Source organism: Primulina tabacum, chromosome 17 (genome assembly GCF_025594145.1).
Source record: "Primulina tabacum isolate GXHZ01 chromosome 17, ASM2559414v2, whole genome shotgun sequence".
NCBI lineage: Eukaryota > Viridiplantae > Streptophyta > Magnoliopsida > Lamiales > Gesneriaceae > Primulina > Primulina tabacum.
Window position 1 is genome coordinate 13,027,352 of NC_134566.1, and position 26,386 is coordinate 13,053,737.

The 26,386-nt window shown below is 37.3% G+C and overlaps 1 protein-coding gene across 2 annotated transcripts; it reads right to left on the reverse strand.

Annotated features, from left to right (window-relative positions):
• Window positions 1-17,438: 17,438 nt before the first annotated feature.
• LOC142531757 (two-component response regulator-like APRR5) lies at window positions 17,439-23,723 on the reverse strand. 2 transcript variants are annotated; one of them, XM_075638010.1, is made up of 8 exons: window positions 22,990-23,723; window positions 22,162-22,323; window positions 21,944-22,074; window positions 21,701-21,862; window positions 21,429-21,567; window positions 21,022-21,331; window positions 18,049-18,817; window positions 17,439-17,793 (listed from the first exon to the last, which is right to left on the reverse strand). In XM_075638010.1, exons 1-8 carry the CDS (start codon window positions 23,255-23,257, stop codon window positions 17,692-17,694), a joined length of 2,043 nt encoding a protein of 680 aa, XP_075494125.1. In that variant the 5' UTR covers window positions 23,258-23,723; the 3' UTR covers window positions 17,439-17,691. The 2 variants fall into 2 exon arrangements, with proteins under 2 accessions (XP_075494125.1, XP_075494124.1); XM_075638009.1 differs by having other exon boundaries at window positions 17,440-17,793; window positions 21,022-21,352; window positions 22,990-23,721.
• Window positions 23,724-26,386: the final 2,663 nt, after the last annotated feature.

Sequence of the window (26,386 nt, forward strand, 5' to 3'; positions counted from 1 at the left end):
TTTCACATCAATTTCAGAAATTTGCGGACACAAAAAATTTATAGAGAGAGACGTTTGTGTCTTAAGGAAAGGGATAAGTTGAAACGATGGGGTTGGGGTTTATAATTTTTTTTACAGGATATGGAAAGTGTAGCAGCATTGTTTTCTGGCAGAAGTTTTTTCTTCCCTCTACAATGTTGGAGTTGTACCTTTTAAGATTTTGAGTGAAAAATTACAGTTAAACCTTGTAAAGAATTTTTTTTCTATTCTTACATAGAGGAGATACTTAATGTGTTGATTGTCAACCTTCTAGATATTTTTATGTCACCATTTTTCAATGAGTTCTTGTCATTCCGGAATACGCATGTGTTTCACTGTCCTGCTTCATACTTATGAAACAAATCTTGAACATTGATTTCCTGTAAACATGGGAGATCTGTTTCAGTGAGGAATATGATAGAAGTGCTTTAAGATTATTGGGAGGAAGAATTGAGCAATTTTTTAAGTGCTAAGAGATAGACCCGATAGCCTTTAGCCCTTTTCCCCATGCATTTTCATTGGTGTTGAGTGGCAAATATTGCTGCTCTCGAAGGTGACAAATAAGTCTCAAAACTTGTGTAGTATCATTAAGTACCAACAGGCAACAGCCTTTAGCCCTTCCCCAAACATGTTTAATTTGGAGTGTTTTATGAACTGCCCTTATTTCTTTTAACTGAAAGTAGTTATTGGTAATATCTAATTCCCATGCCTAAACAGTTTCTCTAGAGATTTATTGTTTCATAAAATGCTAAATATGGTAACTGAATGCTTCAAAAGAAGATCAAGACATGGAGAATTTAGGGACATATTTTTTGTGTATGCAGAGAGCCCCTGACACGAGGTTGAATGTGAAACATCTACTGCTTCAAATAAAATGATTTTTTTTTTAATTTAAAATCTTGCATGCATGCACTACTGCTGAAAATACAACTTTAACAAAATAATCGTGATCGAATAACGGATAAAAATACCGCAGTTTTAAAATTTGCCAACTCGGTCCTCAACCATGCATGAATAAAATATAATGATTAAAATCCTAAAAATCAACATCATTAATAACGTATAAACTGATCATGTCTACTCAAAACTCGTAAAAACGTGGTGTGCAGAAAAGTGTGGTCCTCGGGTCGTGTGCACACATCTAGTCCTGCCTACTCAGAGTTCGGTACCTCCAGTCTCCTCATCAAAATGCTCACCTGCATTACACACGTCTAGTGAGTCTAAAGAGTCAACACACCTGTCAAAACAGCTCATCGTATCATCATAAATTCATATGTTTACTTTAATTGAATTCAGTTCTTTAGTTGTGACTTGCGTATCAGCTCTAATCGTATCAGCTCTATTCAATGGATCCATCTACGTATAACCGTGGTACCCGACGGCTGTCGGACCTCATCGACAGTATTACCCATCCCCTGGAAACCCAAAATGACCATTTTACCCATGACCTCTATATTTCGACCTGAAGGTTACCAAACTTCTTAAAACATCCAAAAACATATTTAAAAGTATTTCTTAGACGTAAACTCGAGCCCATTTCAAAACTTAAACGATTCGTTTTAAAACTTGGACCCGGTTTTAACCTGAATGCACCCGAAACTTTGCCAACTTTTGCCCAATTCAACCCATGACTTAACTCTACTAGACCAGCCCCTAAACCAATACTTCAGATCACCTAAGACCCTCGATCAGCCCCGAGATGTTGCTGGAATTTTCCTGCACAAAACCCTTTCGAACCCTAGTACGCTCAACTTGCAATATATCGACCCTAGGCTCCTACCGGCTCGGACCAGCCTAGAAACAACCCTTCCTAGCCACCATGAGACCCTACTAGAACTTCCCAACCCACGCTCATAGCCCCATGCATGCTGGAATTCGCATTCGCTCGCTAGTTACCCAAAACACCCAACCGCGATCTCCCCTTCGCTCGTCTCCTTCGTGCGGCCCTAAGGTCAATACCAGCGGTGTTCGAACCCTTCCAGATTGTGATTCAGACCCATCAGAGACAGTTCCAAGGCCTGAAGTCGCCCTCGCACCGTGGGATTTCCTTCCCATCACCCGATCTACCCGACGCCTAGCATAGAGCCCTCGATCCGGACGATCCCCTCTCACACTCGACCACCCGAGACACCAGCACCTATCACCCCTTAAACCTTGACATGTTTCTGCCCCCTAACAACACCAACCGGCAGTCCCTTGCACCAACACATGAAAAACATGAGTATGGAACATATAGATGCGATTCTCGTGACAAAACTTGAACAAAAACGTAACCACATGTTAACTCAAAGGATGGACATGCATTTACATATATTTCAGCTATACTATGGCGTGAATGAGGAGAAAAATGAAATACAAGCCTGCCTTATGGTGATAATGCTCACAACTCAAAGAAGTGCGTGTCAGGGAGGCACCAGAGGAGCGGCGAATGACCTTGCTTGAAAGAAAAATGGAAAGAACTCGAGAAAGCTGCTGATGGAGGCTTCGAAAATGTGCAGCAGCAAGGTGAGGGGCGGCCAAAGAGAGGGAATAGGGCTAGGGTTGGTTTTAAATAGGTAATACATGCACTAACGAGCTTAATTTTATTTTAAAAAGATTAAAAAGGAATTTTGAGCCCATTAAGCTTTAAAACAGATCCATCAAGCTCAAAAATACTCTCAAAAAATATTTCATTTAGGTACATTTTCTAAAATATTGCCCGAGCCCTCAAAATGCCCTCCAAAATGTTAAAATTTGTGTACCTGTTAAAAATATAACTCGTCGGGTGAAAATACTCAGCCAAGGCCCATTTTCAAAAATCGTACTTAAAACACCTCATATTAAATAAAAATAATAATTATTCAATAAAAAAACATTTTTCCTGAATATCCAAGGTCTTCGTTCCTCGTTCGAACGCAAAATACAACTTAAATTCTAAAGCATGCAATAATCATGCATTAAATGCATAAAATCATAAACACAAAATTTAAATAAAAACCCTAGATTGCATGCATTCAAGTTACGTAAATTTAAATTTTCTGGATCTTACTGAATGTATCTTTGATCCTGTACATTTGTATTTGGAACAGGCAGTTCACATTTTGGATGAACATAAATTGATCAAGAATTATGCTTCGCCGAATCTCATGTTGCATTTGGATCGAAGGATTTGATTTCGAATACATATCTCGAATCCATTGTGTTGATTTAGCTCAAAAGTAAAATGAAAATTTTGAATCATTCTTATTATCAAAATATATTTTTTTGCTATAATTTTAAGTACATTATACAACATAATCATTTGGAATCCGTGTATTTTAAATCTTTTGATTTAACTTAATTCCTCTCACAAATACAAATCTTTTTGATCTAAAAACAACAAATATCAGACATTTCATTTTTAAATTGATCAATCATGATCTTTATCTCTGTGTATTAAATGCTTTTTCTTAGTCGGTAATGAAATTTGAAATATTTTTCGAGTTGTCCTTCCCCACCTATACCCATCTCCAACCGAAGAAATTCATGAAATTTGAAAGATCCTTTTGTTCCACTATACAACTCACTTAGTTTGGAATTAGGCAAGACTAGATATGATTGAATAACGGGGTCATCATACTATAAAATGTATTACATCTTTTTCTCGCAAGTTTTTGCTTCTTACTGAAAGAAATATTTTATTCATATTTAACCTATATTCTATTTAAAGAGAAATATTAGAATTTTGCATTTCTAGACTAACTTAAATTGGTCGAGATAATAAGATTTATCTCTAGATAATTTTATTCTTGGGATTTATCTCACGTGATTTAATTTAGGAACTCATCTCTAAGATATAATATCTCTAAGATATAATATCCTAGATTTGAATAGAGTTTCATTCATAATAAACTTGTTGTTTTCCTTGTGTGTAGGATTTGACTATCTATGGAAAGATATTTAGGGCAAAGAGGGAGATCTATATAGTAGTATATCAAGAGAAGAATTACGGGGCTTTTGGAGGGATTTGCTACAGCCGCTTAAGCTTTGCTGAACCTGCACAAATTCAATAATGAAGATTCGTGAGAAGAGTTTGTGTGATTGATTCACATTATCGTCGTGTTGCTAGTTGTTTGGTATTGACGACACTCTTGAACAACGATGAGTGAAATGTCAAATGAAGAGTGGTGTCATTTGGTTTCGAGCAATATGCCTCTTTTGTTTTATGCATCTAGTTGTTGGTTTGATTTATTTTGATGTTGTTTAATTCCTTGGAGTATCAAGGATTTCAGGTTTTATTATTCCCACTAGTATTGTTTTGGTGTAAATCATTTACATAATTTTCTAGTGAATTTTTTAGTCATGAGACATTTCACAAGTATTTGTACTTGTGCATAACTTAAATCTAGGTGCTTATTCATTAAATTTACATGTGTGTTAAAAATAAATTTCTGCTGCATGTGTGCGCTCGTGTTAACAACACCAGAACACAACACTAACTTTTGATACACACAATTTATTAATTTCATGTACATTTATGAGCAACATTCCTATCAAGTGGTATAAGATCCAACACTTGATACACAAAGTGGTTGATTCTGTTTTATTGTTGTTTTTACAGGAAATATATCAATATATCAATGGATGCATTGACGTCAAGTGCCGCTTTTAGATCACCAGTTTTGGATGGGTCAAATTATGCTTTTTGGAAAGTCCAGATGAGAATGTACATAAAGTCTATCGAGGAAAGAGCATGGCAACGAGTTCTTGATGGTTGGTCACCACCTAGAATCGTAGGATGATGACGGAGACAGCCGAGTCAAACCTTAGAGTGCATGGTCTAATGATAAGGTTCAGACCTCAAATTTCAATTCTAAAGCACTCAATGACATATTTACCTCTGTTGATGTCAACATGTTCAGTCTTATTATAAATTGCATATCTGCCAAAGATGCTTGGGACATTTTACAAAAACACTGTGAAGGATCAGAAAGCGTTCGTAGAACCAAACTAAGGATGCTGACCTCCAAATCTGAAAGCTTGAGGATGGAAGAGAACGAGACTATTGTTTACTATGATCAAAGATTGCGTGACATTGCAAATGAAGCTTTTAGTCTCGGTGATCCTATGTCGAATGAAATACTTGTTAGCAAGGTCCTGAGATCAGTCTCAGAATGCTTCAGCATCAAAATCTGTGCTATCGACGAGTCTAAGGACACATCTACACTTAACCTGGAAGATTTGATCAGCTCACTCAGGACATTTGAGATGAATCTAGACTTACAAAAAAGAGACAAAGGGAAGGCTGTTGCACTCTAAATTTCTGACGATTCCTTTGATGATCTAATTCAAGAAGTCAATGAGTCTGACCTATGTGAAGATTCAATCTCGCTGATAACGAAGAAATTCGGTGATTGTCTAAAAAAATAAGAGACAAAAAGAAAATCGTTCAAATACCGAAAACTCCGTTTGTTGTTTCTGAAAATAATAAGTGACATGCACATTCTCAAGGACAATTTAGGCCCAGGAATGATTGGATGGCTCGACCCGATCTTAAGAGATTATATTCGATCCAATGCAGAGAATTCTCTGGATTCGGTCATTATGCAAATGAATGTGCCAATAAAATTCGTAAGAACAAAGGCATGACGGCTTCCTTAAGTGATGACGACTCAGAAGAAGAACTTGAATCTTGTAAGGAGAAGAGCACTTTTCCTGTCTGCACGGTGTTGCCTCAGGTGTTGCAACACCAGGCCGCAACAACACTTAAAAATCCTTGTGTCTCAATGCTAAATCTCACAGTGACTCAAGTATTCATGAAATCCAGAATACTGATTCTAATGAACTCAGGCTTTGAAAGTGTGCAGGCTATGTATGAAGAGCTATACGAAGATTGGATCAAAAGAAATGAAACAAACTCTGTGCTCTCAAAGAAAAATACTGAGTTAAAGAGAAGTTTGTCTCGACTGGAAGTCTTGTTGAGTAGGAAGGATCTTGAACTGTGAAAAGTAAACGATGATCTTGAGAAGGCCTCAAAGACTCTTGATAAATTCAACTCAAGTTCATCAAAACTTGACTCAATGCTAACTATGAGGAAGGACAACAGAATTGGTCTTGGATTTGTTGAAAGCATATATGAACATGGTGAATCTTCTAACTTTGGATCAAAATTCACAGTGTTCGTAAAGGGAAGTAAAGACTGTACTATCCTCTTAACAGTGAACCCTCATATGGAAACTTTGTCAATCTCAAAGCTGGCCTCTGAACAAAAACCGAAACAAATCAGTTCTTCTTTCTCACCTTCAAAAGTTCACTCCCCAATGAAGAAGTCACAATTCAAGAAGCCAGTGTCAACCTCAAAACCAAAGCAAAGTAAGCGACATTTTGTCTGTCACTACTGCCATAAGCCTAAGCACATCAGACCCTTCTACTACAAACTCATAAATGACTACATGAATTGGCAATCAAATCGGGTGTTGCACAATGTGTGACACAACACCGCAGTCAAGAAATTTTCCACAAAGAAAATATGGGTACCCAAAACTGTTATTCGATGCAATGCCATTTATACTTCTTTGAAAACTAACATTGCAGGCACATTGTACTTTGACAGTAGGGTGCTCACGCCACATGACCAGATTTAAAGAACACTTCACGGATTATGTTGAATTGAAAAGTGGGTGTGTAACCTATGGTGGTGGTGCCAAAGGAAGAATCGTAGGCAAAGGAACCCTGAATGTTGATGGGCTTCCTAAACTCCACAATGTTTTACATGTTGAAGGACTTAACTTAAACCTAATTAGCATAGTCAACTTTGTGATGATGACTTACATGTTGGATTCAATAATAATAATTGTGAAGTCTACAATGATGTCAATGTTTGTGTAATGTTAGGTGCTCGATCTGCTAACGATTGCAACCAATTGGGAGAAGGAGATAACTGCTGCAGTGCCAAGATGAGTGATTTAGACATATGGCATCAAAAACTGGGACATGTGAGCTTCAAAATTCTGAAGAATCTGTGTAAATTTGATGCCGTGAGAGGTATGCCAAATTTGAGTTCAGGTAATGCTTATGTATGTGGGCCGTGTCAGAAAGGTAAACAAACTCGTGTTGCACACCTCGTGTTGCAACACTCTGGGACAACACGGTGACTTGAACTCTTGCATATGGATCTAATGGGTCCGATGGATGTTGAGAGCTTGGGTGGTAAGAAATATCACTTGTTTGTGTTGATGATTTTTCACGTTTTTCTTGGGTAAGTTTCCTTAGAGAAAAATCTGATACATTTGATGATTTTAAGAAATTGCATGCTCAGATAACAAATCTTTATGATATGAAGGTGGTCAAAATTAGAACCGATCATGGTAAGGAGTTCGAAAATTGTCATTTTATTTCTTTGGGCGATAAGAAAGGTATCACTCATGAATATTCAGATCCGAAAACCCCTCAACAAAACGGCATAGCTGAAAGGAAAAATCGAACCCTCTAAGAAATGGCTCGGGTGATGCTAAGTTCCAAGAATCTGTCAAAACATTTTTGGGCCGAAGCATTAAATACGGCATGTCACATTTCCAACCGTGTATATTTAAGGAATGGTTCTACAATGACCTCATATGAGATTATAATGGGAAGAAGACCAAACCTTAAATATTTTCATATTTTGGATGTTTGTTATGTTTTAAATGATCGAGACCATCTTGAAAAGTTTGATTCTAAAAGTGATAAATGCCTAATTCTCGGATATTCAATGAATAGTCGGGCTTATCGTGTGTTTAACTTGAGAACTATGGCAACTATTGAATAAATAAATGTTGTGTTTGATGATTTTGCATATCTAACAGGAAAAACCAAAGAGGATAACACTGAAAGACTGTTAGATGTAAGTGAGTCACTGACCTAGAAGCGGCGTTGAGGCTGGTGTTGAGACCAGTGAGGCAAGACCCAACACAACACCGACAGAAACTTTAGAGAATGATGACAGTGATGATGGGGCCAATTGTGAAGGGAAGGATATTCCAAGTAAGGTTCACAAGAACCATCCATCTTCACAGATCATTGGTGAGATGCATGATGAAATTCAAACAAGAAAGAAAAAAAATGGACTACCGCAAAATGATTGGATTGGTCTGTATGAGTTCCACATTTTCACATGTTATTCACTCTTGTTTCGTGTCTCAAATTGAACCCAAGAACATTACTGATGCTCTAAAAGATGATTTCTGGGTCAATGCAATGCATGAAGAACTTAAACAATTTGTGTGCAATGATGTATGGAATTTAGTGCCTCGACCCTTAAATACCAATGTTATCGGAACAAAATATATTTTAAAAATAAAACAGATGAATCTGGTAACATTGTTCGAAACAAGGCTCGGTTGGTCGCTCAAGGGTATACACAGGTCGAGGGGGTGGATTTTGATGAAACCTTCGCTCCTGTAGCCCGAATTGAGTCAGTCTGACTGTTGATGGCCATAGCATGCCATATGCACATCAAATTATATCAAATGGATGTGAAGAGTGCTTTTTTAAATGAAATTTTGAATGAGGAAGTATATGTAAGTCAACCAAAAGAATGTGATGATTCACATCACATGGACCATTTCTACAAGCTGAAAAAGACTTTATATGGATTGAAACATGCTCCACGAGCATGGTATGGTAGGTTGGATGATTATTTGACCAACTTGGGTTTAAACGAGGTGATGTTGATAAAACTCTTTATATTCAAAAATTGAAGTATGATATTTTTATTTGCCAAGTCTATGTAGATGACATAATCTTCGGTGCTTCATCACAAAAGCTTGTTGATAACTTTGTTGAATGCATGTCATCACAATTTAAATGAGCATGGTAGGAGAGTTGAATTTCTTCCTTGGAATGCAAGTTAAACAATTTCATGATGGTATATTTCTGTGTCAATCCAAGTATGATAAGAATCTGGTTAAAAAGTTCTCAAATGATAGTTCCAGGCATATGAAAACTCCCATGAGGTCAAGTGAAAAATTGTCTAAAGATGATGTTGCCGACGGTGTTGACAACACAATGTATCGCAGCAGCATCGGTAGTCTTTTGTACTTAACTACTACACGCCCCGATATTATGTTCAGTGTCTATTTGTATGCTAGGTACCAAGCTAATCCAAAATTAGCACACTTAAAAGCTGTGAAACGTCAACTTAGATACATTGTAGGTACGCTAGAGTTAGGATTGTGGTACACAAGAAACAAACACTAATTTGGTAGGTTTTTCTGATGCTGACTGGGCCGGAGACCTAGATGATAGGAAGAGCACATCAGGTGGATGTTTTTACCTAGGGAATAACCATGTGTCGCGGCACAGTAACAAGTAAAATTGTGGGTCATTATCCACAGCCGAGTCTGAGTATGCAGCTGCTGCTAGTTGTTGCTCACAACTTGTTTGGATGAATCAAATGATTGAGTATTATGGTTTTCACAGTGACATCGTGATGGTATATTGTGACAACTCCAGTGCTATAGACATTTCCAAGAATCTTGCTCAACACTCTCGGACAAAACACATAGACATAAGACATCACTTTCTTCGAGATTTGGTTGAAAAATGTATTATTCAACTGGAATTTTTTAGGACTGAAAACCAGCTGCCTAATATATTCACGAAATCATTGGACTTTGAGAGATTTTCCAATCTTCGGAAATCTCTCAGCATGTGCATACAATGATCACACACACATGTTGTCACTGGTATTGCCAACACCAGTGACAACACCTTTCATGCATGGCCATTTTTAGGATACTAGGCATATTGCATAATCATAAATATCCTATTTTGATTGTGCTATGTGTACTAATGCTGGTAATTCCCTCAGTGTGCACCCTGACTGAGTTCAAACTTTTAATCAAGGTGTGTAAGTGCTTTATTCTCAATCCCAGCCATCAAAGAATTGAGGGTTTATCAAAAATATCTTGAACATGTCCAATACGAAAATGATGAACTGAGGAACTTGGGATTTTTGGAGAAAAACAAAAAGAAGGAAAAAATAAAATTTATTAGATTAGAAGAAAATGGAAAAAGCTATCTAGGGAAGTCCTTTGAAGATTGTTCTTCTAGTGTGGAAAGCTTACACTTCTAAGTCAAAATATAGATGGAAAAAACTACCTATAGGAGTCCCTTGAAGACCGTTCTTCTAGTGTGGGAGCTACCATGTCTAAACCAAAATTATGATTGGAGGATTAACTCATAACCAATGGTGTTTCACTGTGGTGTTGCCAACACGAAGTTCCAACACAGCACAATTTTTACGTTGCCCGACATTTCAATATTTTATCATATCTGAGGCATATTTAGGACATGCATGTTGATTCTTGTTTTCGTGAATTCATCAGTGAACAGTGACATATCAGTATCTAGCCTATAACAACTGATGAAAACTTGATTACCCAAACTCTGAATTTGAGTGACTAATTGTTTCAGTGGGTTATAATTGATGTCGTTTTTACTGGGATAATTTTCTGGAACCGTCGTTACTAGAGTTTGAATAAATTTCATCCATTAGATGAGAATGCGAAGAGCAAAAGTGCAAATCTAGCCTGCAAATTATTACCGTTACTGTGCGGATTTTGTTTTAACAGAAACATTGTAACAATTTTTTTGTTACCGTCAGAGTAAGAGTATATATACATTGTTACCGTTGAATCCTTGTTAATTACTCTTGCTAATCTTCACTGATGACTCTCAATCGTTCCTTGCCCTCATTTTTTTTCCTTGCGTAAATCTTGAATTCTTTCGTAACATCCTCTCACTCTTTACAGATGGCCGACAATCAATTCGACCCGTTGGATATTCGAAGCGAAATGGCGGCCAGTCGTGGTGTTCTGCCCTCTGAGGCAACACCACCTGCAGAGTCTCCTACCGATAATCCATTTCAGATGGTGGCTGCTACTCCAGAGGCCATCCCACTGAAAGAGATTGCTCCCGAAGAACCGGGAAATCCCGTCGATATCGATAATCATCCGGATTACGAGGCTTATTGGAGGGTATTTCCCCCTCAACCTATGCGACGATGTTCAAAACATCAAGCCGATTATGACCCTGAATTTGCCCTTGCCAAAAATCCACGCACTGCCGCCTTTATTCTCGACCCCGACTTCTCGTCTGGGGATGATTCTTATGATGGAGACTTTGAGTTGGTCGCGAGACCACGCGCCTCGGGTGCTGCAAATAAAATTGCCACTACTACCTCTGCATCATCTCCTCCTAACTTGTCTGAGTCACAGAAAGCCTCGGGTGAGCCCACTTTCTCTTCTGATGATGAACAATCATTGGCCGAGTTTCTTAGTCGGCTAAAAGAGGCAAAGGCAACGAACCAAAACCCCGCTGATGATAAAAAATCTGATTTTGAGCCTGATGAAGAAATGGCTCAAGAATTTGAGGAGAATCGGTATGTTCCTATCTCAAGTCCCTCATCCACCTCAGACTTTGAGAATGAAGAAGGAATTAATGACGCATCCACTGGTGCTGACACTGGATCAACCGATGAAGATGATGCAGTTACAGTTAATGTTGGCATCAGTGTTGCCAACACCACAGACAACACCCTTGATGAGGACTATGACCTTGATTCTACCTTCTCAAATGCATTCAACTCTGAGGATGTTGTGGGCCGATGACATCTTTATGGCCATCGAGAATTTGTGGAGGAGAGGAACGTAGACGTTGAGGCATATGAAAGACACTGACTTAATCTCATTCCTCCGAAATCGAAGATTGCTCGCTACTGTGACCTCGGTTCTGCCCTATCCAAAGAGAACCAGTGATGGAATTCTATAGCAATCTCACTGCTGCAATCGGTGATGCAAATTCAATGCGATTTGGCCGAGTATTTATGCGTGATAACATTTACAAGTTCTCTCCTGCTGTTATCAACGAGTACTACGGGACATCGAGTGTTAATGAGGATACCCCCCCCCCCCCCCCCCGGTTGACATTGATGAATTCACCATCGTACTGACTGGGGGTGTCATCACAAAGTTCCATGTCCACCCACATCGCTTGGCTGCTGCAAATTTTACATCTTTCTATTCGGTTCTCCACAAGACGGCAATCCAAAATTGGACCCCTCCTCCAACACCACGGTGGTCGCTAGGCCGCAGGCCTTTGTTTTGTTTGATATTGGTACAGGACGTCCATTTGACTTCAGCAAACTGATGTTTCAGACAGTCCTTCAATTTGCTGAAGGAGGGCTCAAGTATATCCGACTCCCATTCTCTTCTCTGATATATGGCCTCCTCGAGTCTCAGGGCTTTGCCAAGGAGGACAATGAATAACTGATAAGCATCGGGGAGTTGCTGAAAATTGCCCCGACCTATTTTAAGGGAAATCGGAAACTGGACCTACCCTGGTCGAGTTCTGATGTTTCCATAGGTGCTGACAACATGCCATCCTCCTCTATTCCTGAAGGGTTTATCTTACTAACCACTTCTGAGATCCACACACAAATTGAATTTGGGCTACAACAAATTAAACAGGAAAAGGACGTCATTGCCTACTACAAAAATTAAATAGTTGACTATCGACTACTTCTAGAAGTCGACGTGCATTCTTGCCCAAAAGGGGGAGATGATGAGCCAAAAATGGGAGATGATGCTGGTTCCTCAACTGGACCTAAAGGCAAAGATATCAATGACCCAGCTCCGGACTGAGTCCCTATATTTTCTTGTGCTTCTCTTCTTTTATTGTTTTTTTATTTCTACTGCTTCGTCTTTTCTTGTTTTTTATTTTATGCGCTCTTATGTTGTTCAAATGATGAGTAATGAACTTCTATTTCGTCTTCATTTGACTTATCTTGGTGTTTGATGTTGCGAGTTAGTGTTGACAATACTGTCCACAATACCAATGAACTAACATGTCCAATTCAGGGGGAGATGCACCTTTAAAACTCAGGGGGAGCTAAACTGACTACAAGCTTGTTTGTCATCATTTTTGGAAGTTTTGTCCAGAAATGCAAAAAGAGGAGATTGAAAGGAATATTTTATTCCTATTTAATCTATATTCTATCTAAAGAGAAATATTAGAATTTTGTATTTCTAGACTAACCTAAATTGGTCAAGATAATAAGATTTATCTCTAGATAATTTTATTCTTGGGATTTATCTCACGTGATTTAATTTAGGAACTCGTCTCTAAGATATATATATCTAAGATATAATATACTAGATTTGAATAGAGTTTCATTCTTAATAAACTTGTTGTTTTCCTTGTGTGTAGGATTTGACTATCTATGGAATTTAGGGCAAAGAGGAAGATCTATATAGTAGTATATCAAGAGAAGAATTACGGGGCTTTTGGAGGGATTTGCTACAGCCGCTAAAGCTTTGCTGAACCTGCACAAATTCAGTATTAAGATTCGTGAGAAGAGTTGTGTGATTGATTCACATTATCGCCGTGTTGCTGTTTGATATTGACGACACTCTAGAACAACACTGAGTGAAGTGTCGGGGAAGAGTGGTGTCGTTTGGTTTCAAGCAACACGCCTCTTTTGTTTTAAGCATATAGTTGTTGGTTTGATTTATTTTGATGCTGTTTAATTACTTGGAGTGTCAATGAATTCAGTTTTATTATTCTCAATAGTATTGTTTTGGTGTAAACGATTTACATAATTTTCTAGTGAATTTTTTAGTCATGAGGCATCACAAAGCATAATTTAAATATAGTGTTTATTCATTAAAGTTTACGTGTGTGTTAAAAATAAATTTTCGCTGTATGTTGTGCGCTCGTGTTGACAAAAGCAGAGCAAAACACTAACTTCTGATACACACAATTTATTAATTTCTTGTACGTTTATGAGCAACGTTGTAAGGTCCAAAATTTAGACGACGTAATCCAACTGCATGCAAATCTAGGAAATACGAAAAATGAGAAGTTAATTTATTTTAATTACTAATTAATTATGTGACGTACTTGTTTATATGCTAAATGAGATTTAATTGTCATCATGCATAAAAATGTATTTTTAGGGATATTCAAGCGACGATCGAGGAACGGGGACCGAGGGCTGAAAAATGTAAAATATTTTTGTAAAATAATTATTTTTAATTATTTAAAAGATGGTCGATACTTTTAAGCATTGTTGAAAATAAAGGGTTTGGAAGTGATTTTATACGCCGGGACGTAAATTTTGTCGGTGTTGGTTTTTTCAACTAAAATACGAACTTTTTGGCAACCCGGCTAATAAATTCACATATTTAATTAATCAAAACTTTGGTTAATATTTTATTTAAATCCAATTAAGCTAATGGGCCTAATTAGATGGCTTAATAGGCCTAATAAGCCTTGTAGGTGTTTAACTAATATTTAAAGTGTTAATTAAATGTCACAAACCCTATTCTAGCACACAAATAATCGGCCACCCTTGTTGTTGCTGTAAAACACTCTCTCCCAAACCCCCATACACTCACGACACTTCCACACAAATTTCAGAAGAGTTTTTCGAAAAGCTCTAGCAGGATCAAGCCATCGTCGCGTTCCGTTCTTCGTCGTCAACAATTATTCGAGCGAAGGCACACCTTAATCTCCCTTTTCTCATCCATTATATCATAATATTGTTTAAATTATGTGTGCATGAAAAGCTTGAAGTTCATATATGTATATATTCAGAATTTTCGAAACCCATCTTGTACATGCATTGGATTTGTGATTTTTATGCCACTTGTTGATGCTTCGATTCACGCCTCTTTCATACTAAGGGGCTGCCATGATATCTAGGTATGTTTGGGTAAGGTTTACACTTGTTTTAGAGTCCCACACACTTCACAGAAATCGATTGAAACCATGAAAGAAAAAGGAAACAAGAACACATGCAGGAACCGAAGGTAGCTGTCAAAAGTTTGGGGCTCGGTTTCGTCGTGCAGGGGCTGGGGGCTTGGTTGGCTGGTTCTAGGGGCTAGCCAAGACCTTGAGTGAGTCATGGTGGGAGTCCTAGCCATGCTAGGACTCACGCTAAGGGTCGGGATAGAGTCCTAGCCAAGCTAGGACTCTACCCGAGAAACTAGGACAGCAGCTGAGGGGGGGTCTTCGCGCGGCTGCAGGGGCCAGGGGCTCGATGCATGGGGCACGGGCTGGGCAAGGATGGTTCACTAGGGTCCTAAGGCGGTGCACAACACGTTGGTTCAGGGGCTAGGGCGTTGGCTTAGAGTCTAGGCACCAAAACATAGAGTCCAATCTCATTGGAACTCTCGGCCAGAACATGGTGGTGCTTGGGGCAACTTGTTTTCAGGTTTTGGGGTGGATTCTTGGTGAACTTAGAGTCCAGTAGGGTACTTTGGCATGTTGGGCAAGTTTTGGCTCTATATTGTTCGGGGGTAACTCGTGAAAATCGAATGTTGGCTCGGGGTCGAAGTTTAGGTGTCAAATAGGGTATTTAAAAGAAGAAAAAATTGGAAAACGGCTCACGGGGGTCGAGTCGGGGTCCATAAGGGCTGAAATAATATAAAAAGACTAAATTTAGAATTTAGGAATTTTATATTAAAGTTTGGGATTTTTCGGGATTAAAACACCGTCAAAATAATTAAGAAAAGATAATTGAAAAAGTCTAACATTTAAGCCAAATAAAAAAAATATGAGAAAATTCATGAAGGCTTTAATAATTATTTGGGACATGTTAGAGTCATGAAATCAAGAAAAAGTCGAAAACGTAAAATGTCGAGTCCAGGGGTAAAACGGTCTTTTTACACCTAGAAATTAGTAAAGGTCATGGCAGTGCCCTAAATGCTGTTTTTATGAAAATATGATTATTTTTAAATGTTTATGAATTGTTCATGATTAAATGATGATTTTTAAATGTCTAAGGGATTTTTATGATTTAAGAAGACATTTAAAATACATGTTGCATGCTTGGTTTCAAAAAGGAAAAATGTAATGATATTCATGATTTTTTTAAAGTGATGTGAATGAAAAATGTTGAAGGATGTGAAATAATTGTGACTAATTCGTTAATGTTGGCGACGTCGTGAGGGTTATGGTCCCAGTGGGAGCCCGACGATCGTGTTTCCATCATTGCGAATATGTGGTAAAGGATGTGTGGTAACGGATATGTGGTAACGGAAGAATGGGAATATCGTGAGGGGAAAAGGCCCCAGAGGGAGCCCATTTATGAGAAAAGGCCCCAGAGGGAGCCCTGACGATCGTATTTCTATTCGAATCATGATAGGCCAGGGCCTAGTTGACCGGTGAGAGTGTTGCTGGTGTCCCCCGCCGCCCAGTACTGTGGTTTTATGTAGATGGATCCATCGACCCTCATGAGCATGATCAGGAAAGTCACAATTAATGATCTGAATTCAACAAAGGAAATAAAAAAAAAGAAATGTTCATGATTATGTTTAAGGTTTTATGTCATGTCATGTTGAGGAAAAGGAAATTCATGTTTGCATGTCATGAAAATGTTTATGTTTAAAGTTTTATGCATCATGAGAATGTTTACGAAAATGTTTATGTTTATGCATCTTCATGAAAACGATATTTTAAGTACAAGTATTTTTCACCGTTATATGTTGACTGTATTACGTATTACTCGTTATAAAGATTATGGTGTGTTGAGTCTTTAGACTCACTAGGTGTGATGGATGCAGGTGGTATTGAGGAAGGACTTGATGAGTGATTTGACTGGACTGAAAGGCGCACATAACCCGAGGACCAGCTCTACATTTTCCGCATTATGCTTTATGATTTAAGTTAAAGATTTTTAAGATTATTTATTTATGCTTTTGAGAGATTTTTGAGAGGTTTAGTATGGGCTTTACTTTTCAAATTATTGTTTTTTAGGTTTGGTAAAACAGTAGACGATTTTACTTTACGACTATTTCACTCGAATTTTTAAATACTAGTTAATTGAGGTTTTATTTTAAAAAGGACAAAATATTTTCATGTGTTAATTGAGATGGCCGAAATATTAAAGTTAGAGAAAAAAAAATTTCTAGTACTTTTTAAGCAATAAAAATGACAGGACGTTTCAAACGTTCCTATCACTTACGTCAGCTCTTGGATCCTCACGTCCATATAATTTGAATTCTTTTGACTTTGATTCGTGTGTGTGTGTGTGCGTGTATTAAATTTAAAAAGATGACATCAAGAAGCTAACTTTATGCATGGAGCGTGAGAAGGCCCTTACATCCGAAAGCCCAGGCGACTGGTATAACGCAGATTCATGCACGGCTGGTGATTGGTTCTTTAGATATTGCTGGAAAGAAAAATCCTGTGATGTTTAGCAAATCAGGAAAGATTTTTTTGAGATATTTTTACTTCTCGGACAGATCCTTGCAGTTGTATTTAAACGGAGGGAGCAAGCAATAAAATTTCATCATTTATTATTGCGAAAAATTCTCCATAGATCACGAGGTTCTCTATCTCTAACAAAACTCCAAATTCACAATAAACTGCCCCTTAAAGCGATCCATAACTCGTGATCATGACATATTTTGGGATGATAAAATTCGTTCTGTGAATTTGTATTCAAGAACAGCATCGAATACAACATTGTTCTCTTGAAACAAATGATAACAGACATTTATTTACACTACTCGAGCTGAAAATAAATACTTGCCTACTCCATGAGCACCGAAGGTTATAAATATACAAAGATTACATAAGCGATCTTTCACATGATGCTAGTAAATACAGGACAGAAAATCCGACAACTTTTAGCCAAAATTTATTCGAGGCTTGCTTCACTTAACCATCTTAAGTGTTTTTGGGTTGTGGATCAACAAGCGGTCGACGAACAAACTGCCCCTTAACACGTGGCCGTTGCTCAGCCAGCTTCTTTCTGCTCTCGTATCGCACCTGCCATCAAAACCATAAATGACAGGTTTTAACAAATTCATCAGAAATTATATAATTCGTATATTAATCTTATATATAACGTGTAAACACACGATATATAAACTTCTAGAATGTAGTTGAGTTCATTTTGTTTGATTTGTATGATGAATCAAGAAAGGAAACTAATAATTCAAGATTCTTCATAATGCATATAATTTATTGGAGAAAATGATGAATATATTACATCCCGAAATCAGTAAAAAATTATCATATTACCTTCTTCTCAAAGCATCTATCTTTCCTCTTCGTCCTGAATTTCGTAAGAGCTGCTTGTCTTTCCACAGATCTATAAGAGGCCCCTTCATAAACATGGATAGCCTCTTCATTACCACATTCTGACGTCCCTTTAACAACCGAAGTCAAATTAATGTCGCTATTTTTTCCTGAACATTTGTTATAATGTTGGCTGATATTTCCATTACAGAAACTGTTATTCCCTATCTGATCATTCTCAGGATAACTGTGCCCTCGATGATCCAAATTCTCCAATTTTCGACCCTGTCTGTTATCTATCTGATCGAAAGCATTAATCAATATTTGATCCATATGATTCTGAAATTGCTTAGAAATTGAGGATTGTCGTTCTAACGAATAAAACGAACCCAGATGAGGGAATGGTTCCGTATGGTGTGCTGAAACTGGACTAGGCAACGGTGATAGGCTCGTTTGCGTACAATATAACGTAGGCATCACAGAACCATAAGAATTTATAGCACTATCAAATCTTACACCCTTAACTGGAATAGGAAGAGATGTATTTCTCTGCAGGGAATAAGATAATGTGATTTCGGGTTGTCCTGATTGAATATTAGCCACAGAAACATGTTTTTGATAGGTCATTGTAGGGCCATGTGTATCGGAATTATAGTCTGGGATATGATTGGATTGTTGTTTTTCGGAATTGGCTTCTTGGTCTTTTTGTTGATTATTGTTACAAGTGCTTGGTGATATCGAGTAACTCGGCTGCAGTGGCTTGTTTTTGTACCTGCATTTGATCGGACAAGGATCTGTTTACTATTTGATGAGGTCGCATTGCATCAACATTAGAAAAATAGTAATAAAATAAATTAATATATATTCAAAAATATTACGTATTGAACAGCTTTTGGCCTTATAATTAACTAGCTTTGTCTACCAAAGGGAACTTATACATCGCATGCCATTTTTACCTCATTATTTTCTTTAATTCACCCATTAGTTTCTCTCCTATTTTAGGAAACAGAAGATCATGATTCTATTCTTTAATGTTGTGGGGACCCGGACGCTAATCAAGTTCTTAATCATCATTGGGACTAATTAATCAATTATAAAACAGGGTCTAAAATTTTTTTCTTTTTAAAATGCGGAACGTAGTGAAATCAACTAATATACAACTCAGTATAAAATAAAGTACATGTCCTGTACGATCTACAAATCAGTAAAACTAAGGTTCAACATCTAAATATCAAGTGTCAAAACCCTATATACATCCAAGTCCGAAGTCTCCACTCTATCACGATCTCTCCTCATCTCCTGGACCCTGAACCTGTCTCACCTGTTGTCATGTACACATACAGACAAGACAACAGCCGGATAATTCCGGTGAGAATAAATCCCAGTATAAATCAACGAAACATGCAATCATATAAACAAATATAAAGCATGTAATCAGGTAACAGATATATGTATCAAAATCCGAAACATAAACAATCGTAGACTGTCAAACATATACGTGACTCTACGTTTCAGACTAGACTCCATCCTAGTCTAGGGATCCCGGTTTCCAAATGTGGTATTCCTATATCGAATTCCGTAATAGAAGGAACTCTGTTCCTATTACTCGATATAACCAAATATGGTGTTCCTATATCGAATTCCGTAATAGAAGAATTCCAATCTTATTACTCGATATAACCAACATCCGGTGTCCTGACCTATCCGCCATGGACTGTAGCTCTATCGCTAATATCCCATCTTGAGACATCGTGCAATGTGCTCGTGGCGATCCCGCCACTGTCAGGCACTTCCGTCCCAAGATTTCCCGTCTGATACCTGCTATCTATAAATCAAGAGGACAAGTATATCAATCAAATCAATGCAATATCACTGCAATAAAGTAAAGTATGTGCTTTAGGGAAACTCAAGTCTTCAAGTCGATCTCCCAATACCACATTGAATTATACCTTTCGTTTGTAGTCTCGGTCTGCTGCAATCTCAGTTCTGAACTCAAGACTATCTCTGTAAATCTGAAACGACATGTCGAGAACCATAATATCAATATTCTATTCTCAGTTCAACACTGAATCTGATTAATCTGGATTTAATCCAATTCACGACAGAACGACACAATCTCAGTATCCCCGTCACTACCATATCAACAGACATCAATTACAAATCATAACTCATATCCGATATAGTCTGTAACTCATTCATAATCTAAATTTGTCTGATTTCAAATCAATATAATCAGAAAATCATAACAATTCCATAACCAGTCTGTTTCTCAATCTGACTTCGATTCTATGATGTCTAACATGTCAAGAACATCATATATGAATCCTATTCAATTCTGACAATGACATAATTTCAAAGCATGTCAAAACGTAGCAAAACTTACGTCAAGTTGTAGCCTACGTTGATAGGATTGCAGTACTGAAGTCAGATTACAATTCGGACGGACGGATTGAAGTATAAAGGCGTAAGGATTTTTCACTCTTTCACATAAACCTTTTCTCGATTCCTTCTGCTGGTCTTTGAAGAATATAGCAAGATATACGTATATATATATCAAGTTGCTCGGTTAATGATACGTGTCTATTTTTCATGAATTTCGGTCGGCGCTCGGGCGGTGCTAAACTACCGCTCGGGCGCGGCATTCTCTGTCCATGCGCTTGTTTATTATGCACTGGCGCTCGGGCGGTCACAAAATACCGCTCGGGCGCCGCATCCTCTGCCCAAAACATGCTCCTGTTGAACATTGACGCTCGGGCGGTTATTTTCTACCGCTCGAGCGCCAATAGTTCTGTCTAAAAATTGCACCCTTCATATGCTTTGGCCAATCTGGTCCCGTAATATCCCGTCTATAATTATATCAATTCATAATCAATAATCTCATATTAACCGAATCAAAATCTCGGGCATTACAAATGTAAAATTTTGTAACAAATATGAACAATCAGAAATGGAAATTAGTAAATAGTACACACTCACCTGGAGAAGGCGGAAGCATCAGAGTGGTTTAACCTTTGGCTCTCATCATTTACTTGATTCACAGATCCACTGGGGTTAGATCTTCTCAAAGAAAGATCCAACACTGGCAAAATGTCAAACTTGTTTGTGCTAGAATTTGACGCATAGCATCCAAAATCACCTTTACTATAATGACCAAAAGCTCCAATTAAATCGATGGCCTCTGTGGAAGAATTCCCACGTATCTGATTATTCTCAGAACTATGGTCATCAGACATCTTGTCTTGTCCTCGTGTTTTGGCATGATCCCTGTCTTTGTTGGCCTCAGCCTCTAATTGTATATTCAGAATGCCTATATTTTTAATATTTATCAGTCATAGAGCTCAAAGGATAAAAGGGATCCATTAGAAAAAGAATTGGAATATTACCTCCAGTTCTATCATCATTTGGTCCCATACGAACATTCGTGTCATTGGAAAGACATTTACCATTTTTTTGCTGTGATGGGAAACGGGCATGTTCAATATCTGCTCCCTCGGCCTCTAACTCTGGTTTTGTGCAGGAACTCTGAAGATAAAATAGGCAAAGATTAGAAATCAATGTATTTTTCAATTTTGTTTTCAAGAAGCGGAGAAAACATACACTCCAAGAAAATATGCATACCGTCACAAAAAATGTAATGAAGAAGATAAAAGTGTACCTGAGCATCGATTTCTTTTTCAATGCTTTCCCTATTTCTCTGAACGCAAGCCCTATAACCACTCGAAAGAGCATTACTAATAGCATTATTTTCAGCCATCGCTTCAACCTTCTGTTGAGCTACACTCTCATCTGGAGGTCCCGGGTCAGCAGCACTATTTGCCTGATATAGCGGTGTGATATGGTGAGTAGAGAACATTAACATTGTATCAGATGACAGTCAGGGAAAACAGATTGAGCTTACTGCTTGTTTCCTCCAGACGTGCTGCCACAAGTTCCTCAGCTCGTTTTTCCTCACTGGTTTTACAAGAAAGTCAGCTGCTCCTCTCAACATGCATTTATAGACAGTACTAACCGAGTCGTGTGCGGACATCACTGCATCACCAAATAAATGATGCTCTTTTTTAAGATAGCTTAACTCGGATAAATTTAATAATTTGAATGCCAAACAAAGAAGCATACTTATTACTGGAATATTTTTGCATAAACGGTGCTCCATAATTAAGGTGAGAAGAGCGTATCCAGAGATCGAGGGCAATTTAACTTCTGTCAAAATAAGATCTATGTTGCGGGATCTTTCTTTCAAAACTTCCCATGCTTTTAAGCCATCGGACACTGAAGTAACTGTTATGAAAAAATAGAGTTGATTCTCAAACATCAGCGGTTGAAAAAAAAAAAGGCCATCCCCGAGCAGGAAAAAAATAGTAAAACAAGTTCAAACTTGCAACTTAATCATTCAGAACTTAGTATGTTTGTGTAAAATGACATTTTCACTCAGCCATCGGGTGAAACTATGTCAGATATTAAGAGGTGTGTATCTAACTACACCGTCAACGAATAAGAATCAACACTCAAATGTATCATACTTCTGATTAAGCTCACACAAGAAGACAGGAGCTGGTTGCACCCTGACCATAACATCCACTGTGCAGTTGAATTAAACAAATAACTTGAATCAAAAGAGAACCAAAAAGGCCAATTTGGGCGACAATCAAGATTTCAGATAATGAAATCGTATCTTAGGCATTAAATTCTTTTTTTTTAAATGAAAATTCATGTAGGGTGCATCATTTCATGGATTAAGTTCCAGCAGAACTTAATTGATGAGTACTAATCCAAAACAAGCCAAAACCCACAAAATGTTGAAGCAAAAAGATTCCCCCTAGTATCATCTAACAAAGTCAAAAAAGAATCTCGATCACCAACCTCCATTAAATCCCAATGATCAAATCTTCAGAGCAAAAAAAAAACATATACCCCCACTAATAATTTTGAACAGGAAAAACCAACCTCTGTAACCGCATGTTCTGAGAAGGGCGGCAATAATCTGCCTGGTGGAATCATCAGCTTCCACCAACAGCACCCTAACCGCCATTTTTGGAAGAAACCTCTCCCACCCAACGACAGAAGAAGAAGAAGAAGCACCCGCGGCGGCTGCGTTTCCACCACCTTCTGCGCTACTCTTCTTTTGAGATATTTGCTCATCCCCTGTTCCAACCTCTGTTTCTTGGAGTTCTAATTCCATTCCGTCTTCGCTGCTCACCACAACTTCCCCCATTTTTCAAAATTCTTGAGAGAATGTGGATTAGGTAAAATCACAGCTGCAGGAGGAGTTGGAAAATATACAACACCGTGTACTAGATTTTTTATCACCTTTTTAAAGTACATTTTCAAAGCAAAAAATCTTTAAATGAGCTTCCATTGATTTTGAATTTCCTATGGTGACCTTTTACTGCTACATCTTTACCCACCTGACATCTAGTGGCTCAAATTTGTTCAAAAAAAGTTGGAAATTACACCAACGTGCATCCTTGGACCTTGATTGATGATTCACTCAAGAACAAGCACTAATAACATGGATAAACATGCAATTTATGAATTATATTTTTCTACTAAGTAGATTCAATCAAAATTTGAGCTTGAATTTCATTGTTTGCCATGTAATATGCCACATAATTTTTACATGTAAAAATGACAATCACACATGTATACTAGGAAAACATCATGTGCTAAAGTGTAAATAATCCCATAAATATCTAAATGACTGTTATGTATGGCCCAAGTCTTCGTTATTTTATTGTTTTTTAAAAGAATTACCGTATTAGGCTTTTTCAAATTGGTTGGCGTGGAAGCAATGGACCACATTAGAATAAAGAATATGGCACTCACCCGAGATACCTTTTAAAACGAGCTTGACAAGTGGACACGATATATTTGTGGCCTCGGAGTTGTCAGGTGGCCAATGAGAGGAGGAGATTGACAAAGTCATCAACCCAATGTCATCGGTTCGAATCTGGAAAAACTTTTTTAAAATGTTGTGTGTGTGTGTGTCACGGGGATTAGAGGTTGTGAGTGTTGAAAAATATATTTAAAATGTGAGTATTGAATATTTGAATGTTGAATATTTGAATGTTGAAAATAAGAGTTGTAAATATTGAAAATTAGTATGTGATGATGTAGGTAATGATGTATTTTATTTTTGGATTATTTGTAAAGATTTCCTATAAATAGATATCTCATTTGTGAAGAAAATCACAATTGAGTAGAGAGAAAAATATTATAAAGTGTGTAGTTTGGTAAATTTTGAGAGTTTGAGATTTTTACTTTTTACCATAAATTTTTACTTTTTCACAACACGTTATCAGCACGAAGCTCTAAAAGTCCTACATACTTTTCCAAGCTCCAAACCGAAGAAAAAGGTAACAAAAATAATTATATTTATTTTACTGTTATTTATTTATTGTGTATTTATTTAATATACAATATAATGTTATTATTAGAAATAATAAAAATAAATTTTTCATAAACTTGTTATAAATCCTGGGAGGATGTTAAGACGACATCCCACACTCCCGGTAAGGGATACGACAAGTATAAAAGCCTATAAGGTTTTTAAACAAAATAAATTATGATACTCATTATAATATTATGATATGATATACATAATTATTTAAACATGTCTAATATTATATATATATCATATTATTACCATAAAATTATACAAATACATACCTTTATTTTTTTTGTACCCCAACGGTCATAAATGGTAAAAAACGACTAGTTTTTGCCCTATAAATATGATCTCACAAACACATTCCATCACTCCAACTTTCTTTTCTTCTCTAAAAATTATTCATCATCAAATTTTTCGAAGAAAAAAGAAGATGGCTTTCTCAAGGATATTTTTAATTATTTTGGTTGTCATACTCACGAGTCTTGTATTTATCGGAGAATATCCTCGTGCGTTTTCTTTATTTTTACAAATACTTGTACTTGTTGTTTATCCGTTACTTTGTATTGCAATAATTATTAACTAATAAAATGCATCGTAATTTTTTTTAGTACCACCATGTCAAATTTAACAAAGCTCGAATTTGTTGCGCTCGACATCACGGGAAAGAATTATATGCCATGGACTCTAGATGTAGAAATGCATCTTGAGTCATTGGGTCTAAGCGAGACCATTAAAGAAAATGGCATATGCACGTCACAAGAAAAGGCAAGAGCCATGGTATTTTTGCGTCGACATCTCGACGATGGATTGAAATGTGAATATCTGACTGAAAAAAATCCCATGGCTTTGTGGAAGGGATTAAAAGAAAGATTCGAACATATAAGAGAAGTTATACTTCCGACCGCCCGGGATGAATGGAATACATTGAGATTCCAAGACTTTAAAAAAGTCAGTGATTACAATTCGGCGATGTATAGAATAATCTCGCAATTAAAATTTTGTGGACATGAGGTCACAGAATCTGAGATGCTTGAAAAAACATTTTCCACGTTTCATGCATCAAATATTACTCTACAGCAGCAATATAGAGTACGTGGATTCGCGAGATATTCTGAACTCATCGCCTGTCTTCTTGTGGCGGAAAAAAACAACGAGCTATTAATGAGAAATCATCAGTCCCGACCCACTGGATCAACAGCATTTCCAGAAGTAAATGCTGTAAGTAAAAATGAATTTAAACCTGGAAACCAAAATCAAATTCAAAGACAAGGTTTTGGTCGAGGTCGAGGTCATGGACGTGGACGTGGACGTGGGATTGGCCGTGGTCGTGGTCAAGGCCGTGGTTTTGAAAATAATCGAGATAGTTATTTTTATAACTCATCTCAAAAGAACGTCCCAAACCATCCACAGAAAAGGCATCATGAGAATACAAGTGTTAATGAGAAGCACTCAAAAAGATATGAAAGTTCTTGTTACAGATGTGGTACTCCAGGACATTGGTCCAAAGTTTGTCGAGCCCCTGAGCACCTTTGTAAACTTTATAAAGAATCATTAAAGGGGAAAGAAAAGGAGACCAACTTCACTGAACGCAGTGACCGTTTGAGTGATTCAACTCATTTTGATGCTGGTGATTTTATGAATGATTTCTCTGGAAATGATCAATATGTTGGTGGGATAGAAATGAACAATATTGATGCTGCAGATTTTCTCAACGATTTCTCTGAAAATGAACAATATAATGGTAGAATATAAATGTACAATAATCTATTTTTCATAGAATAATGTTTTATTGTATAATTATGATTTGTGTTATATTTAAATATATATTGCAAGTAATTTATTTCATTGCATATTTTTTTGAAGTTCAAATATGGAAAATGCTATGAGCAAAGCCGAAGTTTGCATACCCGACAGTGGTACAACGCACACTATCCTCCGAGATAAAAGATATTT

Coding starts and splice junctions, on each gene's coding strand:
- LOC142531757 (XM_075638009.1), bottom strand. CDS start 23,257: ATGGGGGAAGTTGTGGTGAGCAGCGAAGACGGAATGGAATTAGAACTC. Junction 22,324..22,989: donor CAGAACATGCGGTTACAGAG/GTTGGTTTTTCC, acceptor TTTTCATAACAG/TTACTTCAGTGTCCGATGGC. Junction 22,075..22,161: donor CAAAAATATTCCAGTAATAA/GTATGCTTCTTT, acceptor TTGGTGATGCAG/TGATGTCCGCACACGACTCG.